The following is a 16,717-nucleotide window of genomic DNA, read 5'->3' as shown; positions in this document are numbered from 1 at the left end:
AAGCTGCGGCTAATGTTTATTATACACATGCTTTCTTGGGAAGATATAGAGCTTATATAGCGCTACCTGGATTAAAGGTAGCAACCATAACTCGTTTGATATTATTAATTATAACTGGTATGCTATATCCCGAAACCACAGGGATCTTAAACTCCCCCAATTAAAGCTACCACATTCATTATAAGTGTGTCAATTGAACATTGTCGTCAGGGATGTGCTCATTAAGGGCACAGCAGTTGGCGATATTTGAAAAATCCATTAGAGGCGCCTGTCCTTCTGCCACGACCGCAAGGCAACTGTTGCCCCGCCTTCCCTTTCCGCTTCCGCAATGCCCCGCCCCCGCCCTTTTGGCCAGATCACACTTAACGCTCCGTGTGGCATAAAATTTCTATACAACAATTTATGTTAAAATTAATGAAGACCTCTGGGCGGGGTGTGTCCGCGTGTTGAGGTGTTAAGCATTAAGCAAGAGCCCGGAAAATGTAAATTCCGAATGCCTGGAGCTCTGGACAGGGGCTTCTGTTGACCCAGGCCGACGGCTGGCTGGCAATGAATGTCATTTGGATTAAGCGTTGGATAAGTTTTTAATTTATTGTGCAGACAACACAATGTCGGCTAGTCTAGAGTCGGCGGATCCACCAGGTTAAGTGGGGGTGTAAGTGCAGGTTATCTTGGCGTGCTTATCGGAGTGTTCCCATCGCGGCCACGTGCCGTGTCCCACGGCCAGGGATACAAGTCCATATACTTCTTCCCCACCTAGTTCAGCTTGAACTGGCTGGGCTCGGTGCCCGAGTGGAGGACCAGGTGCTCGGGGGTCATCGGGGCGGTGAGGGTCACCCAAGACTTGGGCACGCCGGCGTCATCGCGAGCTGATTGCAGGGCCTGCTGCAGGGCAAATGCGACTGCGATGGACAAACAGATGGCTGGCTCTCCGGTGGCTAAGGATAAAGAACTCCCAGTTAGTTGGCTTCTCAACCATGCTGTAGATAGGTACTTACCCTTGGACCTCATGAAGCCCGCCTTGTTGGGACTCTTGGGCAGCAGCTCAATGCGCAGATCAGTGGGTATGTCCTTCGCTCCTGGCGGCTTATACGTCCAGGTACGATTCGTGAGACACTCGCCCGTCTTCGGATCCGCAATCACCTGCTCACTGGTCCAGTAGCCCAAGCCCATCATGAATGCGCCCTCGATCTGGCCAATGTCCACATTGGGATTCAGACTCTCGCCAGTGTCCTCCAGGATGTCCACTCGGCCCACAATGTAGTTGCCGGTGAGGACATCCAACTCCACCTCGGTGAGGCAGAGACCGCATACGGAGTACGGATCCATGTCGCCTTGCTTGCACTGATCGCTGGCGATCAGATTGATCTTGCGGTTGTAGGCCTCCTGGATGAGGTCCTGCCAATTCTCGGGCTTCACCTCCTCGCGCACGGGCTTCAATCGCTCGTTGAGAGTCTCGCACGCCTTGCGAACTGCAAAGCAGAGGGTTTCACTGCCCACGGCCCCTCCGGTGACCATGGAGTTGGCTCCGTTGATGGTATCGCTGGCCTCGATGCGTACCTGTTCCATCGGAATGCCCAGGGTGTGGCCCACCACCTGCGATATCTTGGTGTTCATGCCTGGCGAAGAGATACAAAACTTTAAGACCAGCTTCTTTACCTAAGGATCATCACTCACCTTGACCCATTTCAATGCCTCCATGGGAAACCACCACGGTGCCATCGCTGTGGTAGATAGCCACCGTAGCGGGGTATTGTCCGAAGTAACCGATCTGGTACTCCATGATACAAAGACCCAATCCGCGCTTGTGCCAGCGGTTCTCTTTGTTGTGGGCTATAGCGTCCGCCTTGCGTTCCCTGTACTTGGTACTTTCCAGGAATCGCGGCATCATGTCGCCCATTTTATGGGCGGGTAGCAAATTGGCGAAACGCACGTCAGCCGGATCCAGTCCAGTCTCGAAGGCGATGTGCTCGATGATATTTTCCATCATTGCAATGCCCTCCACGGAGCCAGGAGCACGGCACGGAGTATTCGATGGCGAATCTGTGCAGACTAGGTAGCCATCCAGTTTGTAGTTGTCGCTGAACTCGTAGCAATTCTTGGATAGCAAAACGGTGTGACCAATGGGTGATTCGTTGGATAGATATCCAGCATCCTCGTAGAATCGACTTACGATACCGGAAATCTTTCCGGATTTCTGAACGAAGAAGTCGTAATCGCAATGGAAGGCCCAGCGTTTGCCCAGACTGGTCATGATGGACTCCAGGGACTGGACGAATCTAATGGGTCTGTTCAGCTTGTGAGCAGCCAGAGCAGCAGCGGCAGCAGCCAAATTGCATCGTGTGGCCTTGCCTCCATATCCTCCTCCAATACGACGCGTCTTTACTTGAACATCGTTGGACTTGAGGTTCAGCACATTGGCGATGGTGTCCTGGGTTAGGTCCATCCACTGGGTGGCAGTGTACACCTGCAAGCCGCCCTCGAAGGGCAGAACCACTGTTGTCTGCGGTTCCATGTAGTAGTGGTACTGGAGTCCCATATCCAGTTGGCCGGAGGAGCTCACATCGAAGGGTTCCTCTAGCTGGAGGACCTCGATGGTGGACTTGATGGGCTGCTCCAACCGCTTGTTATTGCCAGCTTCGGATCCAACTTTGTCTAGCACTGCCTTCAAGGTGGGTAGTATCTCTTCCGCTCCGCCTTCGTAGGTCAGTTTCACCAGCTCTGCTGCCCGATTGGCCAGCGAATTGGAGTTGGCAAGGATTATGCCCACGGGCTGACCATAAAACTTAATCTCCCCTGTGGCGAATAGTTCCTCATCCTTGGGGAAGAAAAACTGGTCCCGGATTTTGGGCCCAACGTAGTTGGGTCCCGGAATGTCCTTGGCGTCGAGGTACGCCACCACCCCGGGTAGATCCAGAGCTGGTTGCGTATCCACTTTGGTGACTTTGGCGCCCACCTTCTTCGCGGTGACAAATGCAGCCCACAACTGGTTGTGCTGGGTGGGCAGATCGTTGGAGTAGGTGGCTTCGCCAGAACACTGGATCAGACCCTCGTGCTTCTCCGTTGCCTTGGTCACCGGGTAGTGCTCCTGGAAGGTCTCAAAACTCTGCTGGCCACTTGACACGGGACGTTTCAGGAGAGAACCGCCTGTGACGAATCGACTGCCCAAACCCTGCTTTCGCCGAGCCGCTACCTTCAAGAGGAACTTGTAGAAAAGACCACAGGCCAACTTGCGTCGGTAGACGGGTGAGGCATCCGGAAGAACGGCATCTGGCTGGAGCAGGGTGGACAGCTGCCCGAAGGCCTTCTCCACCAATCCGTTCTCGAAGGGATTCTTGCCCTGAATCAAGTTCTCAATCGCTGTGGCATGCACGAATTCGGGATGGATGCCTCCGAAGCAAATGCGAGATGATTTCACCTTGCAGTCTGACGTGAATTCCACGAGGAAAGCAGCATTCACATAGGCATGGGCATTCTGCGCACGAGGCATAATCTGTTAAAAGAGTACAATTTAAGTGTTTTAAATTTTAAATAATTTGTAAATGAAAGAACGGCTATCTTATCGCCTATTTCGCATTTCTAAAAACTTACAAGCTATAGACAAAGTCGCATTATTTTCTTTGATAAGAAATTATACTGCACTTCACTACTTCGCATACACAATCATTTGCACTCACCTTGTAGGAGTCAAATGCAAACCGCTCCTTGGGATACGAGCGCAGCACCAGACCACGGATAATCTTTCCCTCCATGGAAGAGCCCAGATAGCTGGCCAGGCTGACAGTCTGCTGCTTGTCCACCGCCTCCTGGACAATCACTTGGGCATCTAGGGCCTCCAGGACGATGAACACATCCGAGGGGAACTCCGGGTGGGCATGCTTGATGGCCAGGTTGCCCGCCAAGGTGCCGGCCTGGGTTAATGCGAAATGGGTTGATAAACACAAGGTGCTCAAGGTGTTTTCATTGTTGGCCTGATTAGATAAGGCTCGAGGGCTTACAAACCTCTTTGATTTGACTTACATTGCGCACTGGAACATTAGCGATCCAATCGAGGTGTTGCCACACCTGAGACAAGTACTCGAAGCCCTTCGTCTTCTCCAACTGGCGGCACAGCTCCATGGTTTCGCTGAGGCTCAAATTTCCACCGAGAGTTAGTGATGAGTTATCCGCGCTCAGCTTATGACCCTTGAGCTCCGCCAAGCCGGATACATCGATGAATGCCTTAATGTCCGGACGACGTCTGTAGACGCCGTGGGCCGTGTTTCCAGCCACCAGCATGTAGGGCAGCTTCTCCTTGACTGCTCCCTGCAGAGCGGCAAAGAGGTCACCCAGACTCTCTGGCCAACTCCAACGGCTGCCATCCGGATACAGTTGGCTGCTCTTGGGCTGCTGCTTCTTGCAGCTGCCGGAGCAGGCTTGGCCAGTCTTGGGACACTGTTTGGTGCTCAGGTCTTCAATGTCAATGCACTCAGCAGGCACCTGGATGTTGCTGTCCACGGCAAAGGACTTCATGGCGTCAAGAATGGGACGATAGCCAGTGCAGCGGCAAATGTTGCCTCCAAAGGAGTTCTCCACCTCCTCCATCGTGACCTTGCCGCCCTTGGACTTTAGCAGGCCGTACATGTTCATCACGATTCCCGGCGAGCAGTAGCCGCACTGGGTGCCGTTCATCTTGGCCAGTCGCTGCTGGATGGCATGGTAGCCGACCCGCTTGTTGCCCAATCCCTCCGAGGTGGTAACCTCCAGGCCCAAGCACGTGTTCAGCAGCGTGAGGCACGAGTTGACCGCCCAGGTGCGCGGCTCTCCGGTCTCCGGATGAATCCCAGTCAGGGTGCAGACGCAGACGCCGCATCCGCCCTCCTGGCACATGAATTTCGTGCCCGTTAATCCGGCATACTCTCGGATGAAAGTGTTCAGCGAGATATCAGCCGGCAGGGCAGCCAGGTTGACTAGGGGTATAAACATAAGGGGGCATCAGTGCCTACACAATACATGTGTTATCTTATCAAGTAGCCTAATTCCTCACAACGTGTCAAAGAACAATACTTTGCGATATCTGCTTTTAATAAGGTAACGATTGCTGAGCTATTATTAAAATATTTTAAAAGAAAAGGTTTGTAGTTGATATTCAGTACCTCTCAGTTTGTAGAAGTGCTCTGATCGGCAAATGAAAATAAGTGAGCAAAACGAAATGGAACCCTATAAAATATTGTTACAACTGTTTTGGAAACGAGTCTAGCCACTTTTTACTCATTAGTAATTCATCAACTTTAATTCCAAAGGAAGATATTAATTTTGTTTTTCTTGGGTCACCATAATTACGGTAGTTAATTTATAACCCATCACCATGACAATACACTTTTGGAAGAATAGAAAACTTTTTCACAAGGTCGTCACAACTCGCACCTAACTAACTAGCAGGTATTCAGTAGTCGAATATTTCGACCCTGGCGTTCCAGTTCGTTGTCCCGGCAATCTTGTAGATGCCAGCCCCCATCAATCCATAGGCAATTAAACTGCCCACACATGCATACCCACCTTCGTGGCTGGTGCCGTTGATTGTAATTCTTCCAGCCATTATCTGTGCCTTATATAAGTCCTCGAATCACTTAAAAGTCGTCCGTGAATAGTTGTGAAATTAATTGCAGAATTTTTCGCCTTCAATTGACGCGGGTGTTCAGAAATATTTGAATGGTAGTGGGTTCTGGAAACTACGTTATTTCACCATATGTGGCAATGAGTCCACTTGACAGCCTCGTTTGATTCCACGCCGAACTGCGAGCGACTGAGGTATGGGCCTTCCGTAGCCCCATATACAGAGGTGGTCAAAAGTATTTACACAACGAGCTTTTTTTTCAATTAGTTGACAATTGAAAAAAAAGCTCGTTGTGTAAATACTTTTGACCACCTCTGTATATAGTGGTTCTCTGGCCCCCGAAAGAGACTCCCGCTTCTCCAAGTTCAAGTTCACCTGCTCCCCGCTCTTAACTTCCATGTTCTATATACTGCGCTCACCATTCAGCATTATATCATCGTAACACTCTCAAACGTTATCGTCTGCCGTTTTCAAATACTCTCCCTCCTTTTCGAAACTGAGAGCTTTATCAGTAAACGGTTTCTTTGGACGATTTTGTTTTGCTCATATTTCTAAACAAAACGGCGAGATTATGTTCGGAATAAGGGGAACTAGTCCCATAAACAGAGTGGGTGCCTAATGAGCAAAAAATTTCTTCAAAACACATATGTATGTACATATGTATACATAGAACTCCAATAGGAATTATATAAACAAGAGAAAGATTCTTCATTCTTCAAATGATTTTCACACGATTGTATATTTATACAGTAAGAATAGTTACATAATACAGATAAAGAAATCAAAAGATCGAACAAAAAGAAGTAGCAGTACACCAAATGAAATATCGGAAAATACACAAATCTAAGCCAGAACTTCCTTTCATTGCAAGGCGAATGCTTCCACCTGGCTTCCGGAATTAAGGACGACCGTTTCCGGCGTCGTAGGTGCCCCCAAGCGAACCCACTCCCTCGGAAGACCCGCATCGTTCCTGGCCGACTGTATGGCGTGTTGCATGGCGAACAGAGCTCCGACAGCTAGACAAAGAGCAGGCTCACCCGTGGCCTTGGATCGCATGAAGCCCACCGGGTTGGGACTCTTCTGGAGCAACTCGATGCGAAAGTCTATCGGGATATCCTTGGCGCCTGGTGGGTGGTAGTTCCAGGTGCGGTTCGTCAGGATCTGACCTGTCTGGCGATCGTAAACCAGCTGCTCGGTGAGATAGTAACCCAAACCCATGACAAAAGCGCCTTCCACTTGACCCACATCGATGTGTGGACTCAAGCTTTCCCCGGCATCCTCTAGAATGTCCACCCGACGGATAAGATGGTTGCCCGTCAGAATGTCCAGTTCCAGTTCGGTAAGACTCAACCCGAAGATGTTATAGTTGGGTATATCGCCCAACCGGTAAGATTCCGTGGCAATGAGAAAGACGGACTGCAAAAAGGCCGCTTGGAGCACCTGCACCCAGGTGGCCCGAGGTCCGAGTCTTTCCTTCACCGGAGCCAGTCGCTTGTTCAGAGTGTCGCAGGCTTTTCTCACTGCCAATCCGATCATCTCGCTGGTCATCGAGTTGGCCGTCAGCATGGAGTTGGCTCCGTTAACAGTGTTGCTAGCCTCCACTCTCACCTGGTCCAACGGAACACCCAGCACGAAAGCTGCCACCTGGGCCGCCTTGGTGTTTACTCCTTGGCCAATCTCAATGCCTCCGTGCGAGATCACCACCGACCCGTCCTCATGATAGATGGCCACTGTGACCGGATAGTTGAAGGCCACGGTCGTGTTCAGCGGGAAACTCATTAGGGCCAATCCCAGACCTCGTTTGCGCCATCGGTTCTGCGAGTTGAATAAGTTAATCTGGTCCCGCCGCTTGCGGTACTCCGTGGAGGCCAGAAACTTTGGCAACAGCTGTACCATTTTACTTCCGGGCTGAAGATTAACCAAACGAACATCTGCAGGATCTAGCTGACATGTGAAGGCTATGTGCTCCAAAGCGGTCTCCGTCATGGCAATTCCTGTAAATGTGAACGATATATAAATGCTATCAACCTTTTAAAATGGTTTTTTCTTTACCCTCTGCAGAACCAGGAGCTCGACACCAAGTGGAGCTGGGTGCATCCGTTCTGATGGCACTGCCTTGGGTTCTGTAGTTCGCGTCAGTCAGATTGTAAACATTCCTCAGAATTGGCAGAGTCAGGAAGTCAACGACGTTCTCATTTAGATTACATCCGGCATCCTCATAGTAGTTATTACTCAACATGATAATTGATCCATTGGCTCTGGCTCGGAACTCGTAGTCCGATCTGCAGGCCCATCGTTTGCCAATGCTCTCCATCATGGACTCTATGGTCTGGACAAATCTAGCAGGTCTCCTCAGCTTTGAAGCCACCAAAGCCGTGGCGCAAGCAACTATATTGCCCCTAGTGACCTTTGCACCATACGCTCCACCCACTCGTCTAACTTGGAGCTGAATGGAGTTCACACTAACACTCAACATGTGGGCAATCGCTCCTTGGGTGGCGTCCATCCATTGGGTGGCGCAGTATACCTGCAGAATGTTATCCAGCGGCACCACGATCGTTGTTTGGGGTTCCATGGTGAAGTGGTATTGGGACCCAAGCTCCAGGATCCCTCTGCCCAGAACATCGCCAGGTGCAAGAGTAGGCATCTTTAGGGGTTCCACGGGATCCTTCTTCGTGCTCACAATCCGATCGGTTTGCTTTTCCGCTAACACTTGGTTCATGGTCGTGAAGATCTTCCGCTGATCCCGGGCATAGGTAACCACAACCAATGTAGCAGCATAGACAGCTGCATCATGGGTGAGAGCTGCGATGACTCCCAACGGTTGATCAAAGTACTTGACCCGACCGGCAGCAAAAATCTCGTCAACCTCAGGGGTAAACTGATCCACCAGAACAAAGTTGTTGGAGCCTGGGATATCCTTGGCCGAATAGAAGGCCACCACTCCCTTGCACTGGAGGGCAGCGGAAGGATCAATCTGCTCGATGGTGGCACCCACTCTCTTCGCAGTTACAAAGGCACAGTGGACGGCATTCGAGGTGGTCAGCAGGTCGTTCATATAAGTGGCCTCGCCAGAGCACTGAATGAGACCTGGAAATACAAAAAGATAATAATAATACCAGGTATGGAAAAGGGGCTTCTTAAACGATGTACCTTCTAGTTTTTGTACAGGTTGCGTGACGGGATAGTTTTTCTTAATCGTCTCAAAGGATTGGCTTCCCGAGGAAAGTGGTCTCTCCAGTAGCAAGCCTCCAGTGCGAAATCGTTCTCGAACTCGCTCCTTGGGTGCGGTGGCCAGCAGAAACTTGTACAGCAAGGAGCAGGCTAGCATCTGGCGATATTCCGGGGAGGCCTCCGGTTGACGCTCCTCGGGTTGCAAGCTAGCTGGGAGTTCCTGAAAGATCTGCGCAACTGTGGCGGGATCGTACAGATCCCTGCCAGGAAGCAGTTGCTCCACTTGGTCATCGTGTATGTAATCTGGTCGGATGTTGCCGAAACATATGCGTGCGGAGTGGACAATCCTGCGCTGAATGTCCTGCCATTCAATGAGAAAGCCTGCATTCACATATGCGTGAACATTCTGCGCTCTGGGCAGGATCTGTTGTTTGGAGAGGAGATTCAGTTAACTAAATACATATTTTTAGGAATTAGTTCATCCACCTTATAAGATCTGAACAGGAATCTGTCCTTTGGATAGGCTTTTAGGATAAAACCACCCAGCACCAGTTTGGAGGTTGTATCGCTGAGATACGTCAGCAAGTTCATCACCCTTTGGGTACTGGGATTATCGTAGACCAGGACGTGGACATCCAGAGCCTCAAATGTGATGAACACATCGGAGGGAAATTCAAAATGCTGCTTCTTGATGTTGATGTTGCCCGCCAACGTGCCATTCTGTGGAAATTAAATTATATTAAATTAATTATTTACTAAATTCTAAGTTACAATTTAATATATTTTTCTAAATACAATTTCTCCCAGTGTCTGCAGCGACTTGAATTGATTTACTATCTTTGTTGTGAAAGTAAATGGGTTTTTAAGATAAAATGTTCTCTGTGCTAAGAGTTGCTTGCTTATGTTAAGGAATTGGAGAGTAACTCAAGGCAATGACTTCGATTTAAGAAGTAAATTAACTTTGCCATATTAATAAACAATACTTATACTGTGACATAATAGATCGAAAAGTTCATTGGCCTTGAAATATGTTGTTAAAAAAGTGTTAAGATAAATCGCGGGAGAAAGAGCATTCAGTTGTCAAAAACTACTAATATTTTCGCTAATCTTCGTCTTGGCCAAGCGCCAAAACGAGTTTCTGGATTTATGGAGCGCTCTACTCACATTTCGCACCGGCACATTGGCAATCAGGTTGAAGTGCTGCCACAACTGGGCACAATACTCGAATCCGGGCCTCTTGGCAGCCAGCAGGAAAACCTGCATAGCATCCGTGAGAGTGACATTACCGCCCAGCAGCAGATGATCCGTCTCAATGCTGTACTGCCTCAGCTCCGGCACCATGTTCACGTCGATGAAGTGTCGGATGTCCCTGGGTCGCCGGTAAACTCCATGGGCGGTGTTTCCGGCCACCAGCATGTAGAGATCTCCGTTCGCCACCTGACTAAGGGCTCCGAAGAGCTCCGTCAGGGTCTTGGGCCAGTACCACTGACTACCCCCATGATCCCTTACAGGTGGTCTCGAGCAGCTGCCCTTGCAGGATTGTCCAGTGCGCGGGCAGAGCAGTTCGAAGGAGTCCTCGATGTCCACACATTCCGGCGGCACCTCTATGTTGCTGTCCACCGCGAAGGACTTCATGGCATCCAGAATGGGTCGATAGCCGGTGCAGCGGCAGAGGTTTCCGCCGAAAGCGTCCTCCACCTGCGACATGCTCACCTGCCCGCGATGTTGCTCCAGCAATCCGTACATGTTCATCACGAATCCGGGCGAGCAGTAGCCGCACTGGGTGCCATTCATCTGAGCCAGGCGCTTTTGAATGGGATGGTAGCCACTCTGCTGGTTGCCCAGTCCCTCGTTCGTCATGATCTCCGCATCGTCACAGGTGTTCAGGAGCGTCAGGCACTGTGGAATGGTCAGATTTAACACAGCGTTTAATTATATTTTAATTCTAGTAATTATAAATTTAACTTTTTATTGCTCGCTGTGGGGAGAAAACCACTCCCCAAAAAGCGACTTCTTACCGAGTTGGCTGCCCGGGACTGAACCTCCTGGGTGACCGGGTGGCGCCTGCGGATGACGCAGATGCAGGAGCCACAGCCGCCCTCCAGGCACATGTACTTGGTGGCCGTCAGGTGCAGGTGCTCCCGGAGAAAGGCGTTGAGGGTGGTGTCCGGTGCATAGTCAGCCGCCTGCACCTCGTACGGAAAGCCATTCACATTGAACTTGATGCTCATCGCTGCACAGTCGTCGGTCGAATGGAGCTCTTTTGGCCATTCGTTTCTATTTCAAAGCGCTGCTGAAACCTGATTACCCGTTAATTAGGCTAAACGGGTTGGAGCAGATTAAAGTGCCATCTAAAGCATACACTGAGCGAAACCGTGCACTCTGCGGATGCTTTGCACTTTATTAAACGCAAAAAAACTATATTTGTTTTGGTTTTTGTAGTGATAATTTCCAGAATATCATGTTATCGTTTTGTGATAAAATACAATATGAATGAGTCAAAAGTTGGATAGAGTTGAAAAGGTCACGTTTGATTGATAATCCCACCACGACATTTAACTTGATTATAACAATGCAACCAAATGCATTCCAATATAACAACTTTAATAATATTTCATATATATGTATGAAGATAGAACAATATGTATATGTAAATGGTGCAGAGCCCATCAAAACCATATATTTACTTAAGCCTAAAACTGGCTGCCTCATGTCCAGCATTGACCACCAGAGTTTCCGGAGTTGTGGGCGCACCCAGACGCACCCACTCCCGCGGTAGTCCTGCATCCTGACGGGCTGAATCCAGGGCCTGTCGCAGGGCGAAAACCACACTCACTGCCAAACAGCAGGGTGGTTCTCCAGTGGCCTTCGACCGCATGAATCCCGCTCCAGAGGGATTGGGTTTCTGAATCAGCTCAATGCGAAAATCAATGGGAATGTCCTTGGCACCCGGCGGCTTGTAGTTCCAGGTGCGGTTGGTGAGCAGGCGTCCTGTTTCCCGATCGTACACCAGCTGCTCACTCATCCAGTAGCCCAGGCACATGACAAAGGCACCCTCAATCTGACCGATGTCTATCCAGGGACTCAGGCTCTCTCCGGCATCCTCCAGGATATCCACGCGTTTGATCTGACTGTTTCCAGTTAGCACATCCAACTCTATTTCGGTTAGAGCCAGTCCGTAGATATGATAGTTCTGCATATCGCCCTCCTTGTAGTGATCAGAGGCAATCAGGTTGATCGATTTGCCATAGGCAGCTCCAACTGTCTCGATCCAACTTGCATCCTTCTTCTTCACCGGCTCCAAGCGACTGTTCAAGGTCTCACAGGCCTTTCGAACTGCATAGCAGAGACTTTCACTGCCCACAGCTCCTCCGGTGACCATCGAATTGGCTCCATTGATGGTGTCGGAGGACTCCACCTTGATGAAGCTCAAATCGATGCCCAGGGTGTAGGCAGCCACCTGTGCCACCTTAGTATTCATACCTATAAGAAAATCAATATGTTATCAATAAATAATATCTTAAGTGGGCTGTTTACTTACCCTGTCCCATTTCAATGCCTCCATGGGTAACCACCACAGTGCCATCCACATGATAGATGGCCACTGTAGCCGGGTACTGGCCAAAATAGAAAATGGGATAGTCCATCACCGCCAATCCGAGACCTCGCTTCGTCCAGCGATTCTTGGCATTATGCGACTCAATTTCTTTTTTCCTCTGTGCGTATTCCCTAGACTCAAGGAACTCGGGAAGCAGCTCGGATATCTTATTTCCCGCCGCAATGTTTGCAAGACGAACTTCAGCTGGATCTTTCTGAACTTCGAAGGCAACGTGCTCGATGATGTTCTCCATCATGGCAATACCCTCCACAGAACCGGGAGCGCGACACCAAGTGGAACTGGGCGCATCTGTTAGCACCGCGTTTCCGTTGTTTTTAAAGTTATCGCCGTTCAAATCATAACAATTTACGGCCGTGAAGGTCGAATGACCCTCAATGGGACTTTCATTGGGACTCCAGCCAGCGTCCTCATAAAAATCATTCGTCAAGCCCACAATCTTGCCATTATCCTTAATGTGACACTTGTAGTCGGAGCGACAAGCCCACCGCTTTCCATTGCAATCCATCATGGACTCAAGGGATTGAACAAAGCGAACGGGACGACATAGTTTGTATGCAACCAGTGAAGCTGCACAGGCCACCTGGTTACCTCGGGTGATCTTTGATCCATAGCCGCCTCCCAATCTACGAACCTGAATATAAAAAATTTGGAATTAGATTCAGGTGATGATAAGACAGATATTACACATACCTGTAGCTGAACATCCTTGGCCTTCACCTGCAGCATATGTGCAATCACAGACTGGGTGTGATCCATCCACTGAGTGGCCGAAAAGATCTTCAGACCATCCTCAAAGGGAATGGCCACAGTTGTCTGGGGCTCCATGGTAAAGTGATACTGCAGACCCATCTGGAAGATGCCCCTCACTTCCTTGTCCGGCTGGTCCGAGAACTTGATCTTCTTGGATGTCGGTTTCGATGCTGGAACTATGCGAGAGGAATCCGGAGTTGAAGTTGCGAATACATCTCCTAGGCTCGGCTGCAGCTTGAAGTCGGAGCTGGGATTGCTGTAGCTGATCCTGACCAGCTTCGAGGCTCTGTGTGCCTGGTCAGCAGTTAAAGCAACGATTACACCAGCTGGCTGCTCTGAGTGGCGCACCAATCCCGAGCAGAAGATCTCCTCTACCTCGAAACCAAAACTGGGCTCACAGAAGGTGTTAGTGCCGGGAATGTCTTTGGCACTGTAAAAGGCGATCACTCCAGGTTGCTTGAGGGCTTCGGAGGCGTCGATTGAATCAATGGTGGCTCCCACTTTGGTGGCGCCCACGAAGGCGCAGTGCAGCGTATTAGAAGTGGTCAAGACATCGTTCATGTAGGTGGCCTCTCCGGAGCACTGTATCATGCCCTCGACTTTTTCCACCGCTTGGGTGACGGGATAGTTCTTCTTCTGGGTCTGGAAAACTTGCAATCCAGAGGAGAGAGGCCGCTGCAGGATATGCCCTCCGCTTCGGAATTTCTCGCCAACCTCAGCTACGGGTGCGTGCTTTAGGAGAAACTTGTAGAGCAGTCCGCATGCCAACTTGGAACGGTAAGCGGGACTGGCATCCGGCAGCACTTCATCAGGCTTAATCAGATCCTCCAGTTTTGTAAATGTCTGCTCCACCAGACTTGATTCGTAGGGATTCTGTCCCACCAGCAGTTTCTCAATAGCTGAGGCATGGATAAAATCTGGACGGATTCCACCGAAGCAAATTCGAGCAGACTTCACCTTGTTGTCGGCTTCGAATTCTAGGAGAAAAGCTGCGTTGACATAAGCATGGGCATTTTGGGCACGAGGCATGATCTGCGGATGTTTAGGTAGTATTTAAGATGATGTATTCCAAAGTTTGCTTAAGTATTATACCTTGTAGGAGTCATAAATGTATTTGTCCTTCGGGTAGGCAGGAAGAACAAAGGCTTTGAGCACAAGCTTCCTATCATTCGTGCCTAGATATTCAGAGAGTGACATTTCCTTTTCATCAGCAGCGTTTTTCACAGCTACCACCCTAACATTCAGGGCCTCAAAGGATATGAAGATATCCGAAGGAAACTCGGGATTTTGTTTTTTGATCGAAATATTGCCAGCCAAGGTTCCAGACTGTAACAATACGAAAATAAATGTACAACTCAAACTAATTAAAACAAATCTACTTACGTTTCGCACTGGAACATTGGCAATCAAATCAATGTGGTTCCACAGAACCTCCAAGTACTCAAATCCTGGCTGCTTCGAAGTAGTACGAATGATTTCCATGGTCTGGGTGAGACTGAGATTAGCTCCCAGCTTCAATTGCTGTCCCTCAGAGCTGTGCTGATGCAGTTCCTCCACTCCGTGCACGTCGATGAAGTGCTTGATATCCGTCGACCTTCGGTAGACCCCATGAGCCGTGTTGCCAGCCACCAGCATGAACTGCTCCGAATCCTTCACCTTGTCCAGGGCCTCGAACAGTTCGCTAAGACTCTTGGGCCAGTGCCACTGAACACCATCTTCGTAGACCAAAGTGGACGGAAGGCAGCTGCCACTGCAGGCTTGGCCGGTCTTTGGGCAGTTCCGGGGCTTTAGATCCTCAATGTCCCCGCACTCGGCGGGAATCGCAATGTTGCTGTCCACCGCAAAGGACTTCATGGCATCCAGAATGGGACGATATCCAGTGCAACGGCAGATATTCCCACCAAAGGAGTTCTCCACCTCCGCCATGCTGACCTTCCCTTCGTTCTGCTCCATCAACCCATACATGTTCATCACGAATCCCGGCGAGCAGTAGCCGCACTGGGTGCCATTCATCTTGGCCAGTCGCTTCTGAATAGGATTGTAGCCGGTACGCTGATTGCCCAATCCCTCGGCGGTCACGATCTCCAGCTGGGCGCAAGTATTCAGCAGAGTGAGGCACTATGGAAAGGTAATTCATTAGCGATCGATTGGGTAAGTCGCATGGAATGTGCTCCAACCGAATTGACTGCCCAGCTGCGCTTTCCATCGCGCACCACGCAGATGCAGGCGCCACATCCTCCCTCCTGGCACATGAATTTGGTGGCCGTGAGTTGGGCATGCTCGCGGATAAAGGTGTTCAGGGTGATATCCGGCGGAAGGTTGGTTAGATTCACTGCGGAGTACAGCGAGAGGTGGAGGAGAGATGAAGCATATATACGAATGGGTATAATTAATTACAAAAACCTGAATGTGAGCTTGTGAAAAAACATCTAACAATGGGCCTAAATTTGCACTCTAATTTGTTTACCAGCTGTATGTACGTATGTGTATACATATGTAATTCCGATTAATGTTATTCGAGTTCCACAGCCACTTGATTTCGAGATCTGGCTAATTTAATGATACACCTGCTTTGAAGCTAGAGGCATTGCAACGTTCAGAAGTAAACACCCTCATTAGACAAAATTCTAGTACTTAGGGTATCTATGTGTATATGTAACTATATAGCTCACTGAAAAGTTACGAGTACCAAGCACTCGATGGTGAAGTATTGCCGTGAACAGATTTTCTGGCCCATAATCGATAATCACCTGGATACATATGTAGCTACATATGTATAACTCACCTGCATAGGGCAGCCCATTGATTGAGAATTTCGTAGTCATTCTGATAGTTTTCCAGCAAAAACGGGGTAGCAAAAACTTAAATGTCAGCTGCTGAAGTGTTTTCTATAAATAATTCAATTAGTTGCGACTTGGCCAGAGGCGGCTTTCCATTATTTTCCACTTGCTGCTCACTTTTTGCTCCGGTCGCTGCGAGTGTCGCTGTTCGACTGACTGACTGATCAAAACATTGGGGCTCGAGTAGGTTCCTCCGTTTTTCGATCGCGATTTTCTCGAATGCCGTAAACAAAAAAGTTAGTTTCGACACACTCCGTGAGAGCCAACAACGATTTGAGCAGCCTGTCGAGCTCGACGATCGACGTTAATTGCACATTGTGGACTGGTTGCTCCTCGACTCCAAGCCTCTATGAGCAAAAAATCCAAAAAAACTGGTGCCGCCGAATTTTGCTTGTTGCTTCGCCACCCAATTCGTCGGAAAATATTCGATGTTTGTAAAAATAGCTGTGAAAAAGGGGGGCATAGCATCGGCAGATGTACACTTTAGATACCCTTCCGCACTTTAAAGCTTCCAAATTAACATAAAGACTTTTAAAAAGTATTAATGTACTAATTGTACCTCACTTATTAAATGCAATTGCTAGGGTATTCAGTAGTTACCAATCAAATATATACACAAATATTGCTGAGTCACAAAATTACTCTATCAACAGAGAAAGCCTTTGTTTAAACTAAGATTGCATTTTAATTTCATATGTGAATGATTTGATGAGATACATATGTATTAAAAATTTTCAA

The 16,717-nt window shown here is 49.2% G+C and overlaps 3 protein-coding genes across 4 annotated transcripts; all 3 read right to left on the bottom strand.

Moving 5' to 3' along the window:
• Window positions 1–565: 565 nt before the first annotated feature.
• Window positions 566–5,791, bottom strand: LOC117144491 (indole-3-acetaldehyde oxidase). The gene is made up of 6 exons (XM_033309677.1): window positions 5,539–5,791; window positions 4,021–4,949; window positions 3,678–3,911; window positions 1,678–3,493; window positions 999–1,619; window positions 566–938 (listed from the first exon to the last, which is right to left on the bottom strand). Exons 1-6 carry the CDS (start codon window positions 5,576–5,578, stop codon window positions 757–759), a joined length of 3,822 nt encoding a protein of 1,273 aa, XP_033165568.1. The 5' UTR covers window positions 5,579–5,791; the 3' UTR covers window positions 566–756.
• A 525-nt stretch (window positions 5,792–6,316) lies between these two features.
• LOC117145202 (indole-3-acetaldehyde oxidase) lies at window positions 6,317–11,041 on the bottom strand. The gene is made up of 6 exons (XM_033310764.1): window positions 10,789–11,041; window positions 9,935–10,669; window positions 9,257–9,490; window positions 8,750–9,194; window positions 7,649–8,686; window positions 6,317–7,590 (listed from the first exon to the last, which is right to left on the bottom strand). The coding sequence occupies exons 1-6, from the start codon at window positions 10,999–11,001 to the stop codon at window positions 6,458–6,460; spliced, it is 3,798 nt and encodes a 1,265-aa protein (XP_033166655.1). The 5' UTR covers window positions 11,002–11,041; the 3' UTR covers window positions 6,317–6,457.
• A 312-nt stretch (window positions 11,042–11,353) lies between these two features.
• On the bottom strand, window positions 11,354–16,349 carry LOC117144100 (abscisic-aldehyde oxidase). Of its 2 annotated transcripts, XM_033309116.1 has the most exons (8): window positions 16,097–16,349; window positions 15,925–16,027; window positions 15,317–15,471; window positions 14,523–15,257; window positions 14,232–14,465; window positions 13,080–14,171; window positions 12,312–13,020; window positions 11,454–12,253 (listed from the first exon to the last, which is right to left on the bottom strand). In XM_033309116.1, the coding sequence occupies exons 2-8, from the start codon at window positions 15,962–15,964 to the stop codon at window positions 11,454–11,456; spliced, it is 3,765 nt and encodes a 1,254-aa protein (XP_033165007.1). In that variant the 5' UTR covers window positions 15,965–16,027; window positions 16,097–16,349. The 2 variants fall into 2 exon arrangements, with proteins under 2 accessions (XP_033165008.1, XP_033165007.1); XM_033309117.1 differs by lacking the exon at window positions 16,097–16,349 and having other exon boundaries at window positions 11,354–12,253; window positions 15,925–15,964.
• Between the last annotated feature and the right edge of the window lie 368 nt (window positions 16,350–16,717).

This window comes from Drosophila mauritiana, chromosome 3R (assembly GCF_004382145.1).
Source record: "Drosophila mauritiana strain mau12 chromosome 3R, ASM438214v1, whole genome shotgun sequence".
In the NCBI taxonomy this organism is placed as follows: Eukaryota; Metazoa; Arthropoda; class Insecta; order Diptera; family Drosophilidae; genus Drosophila; species Drosophila mauritiana.
This window is presented reverse-complemented; position numbering and strand designations above follow the sequence as displayed.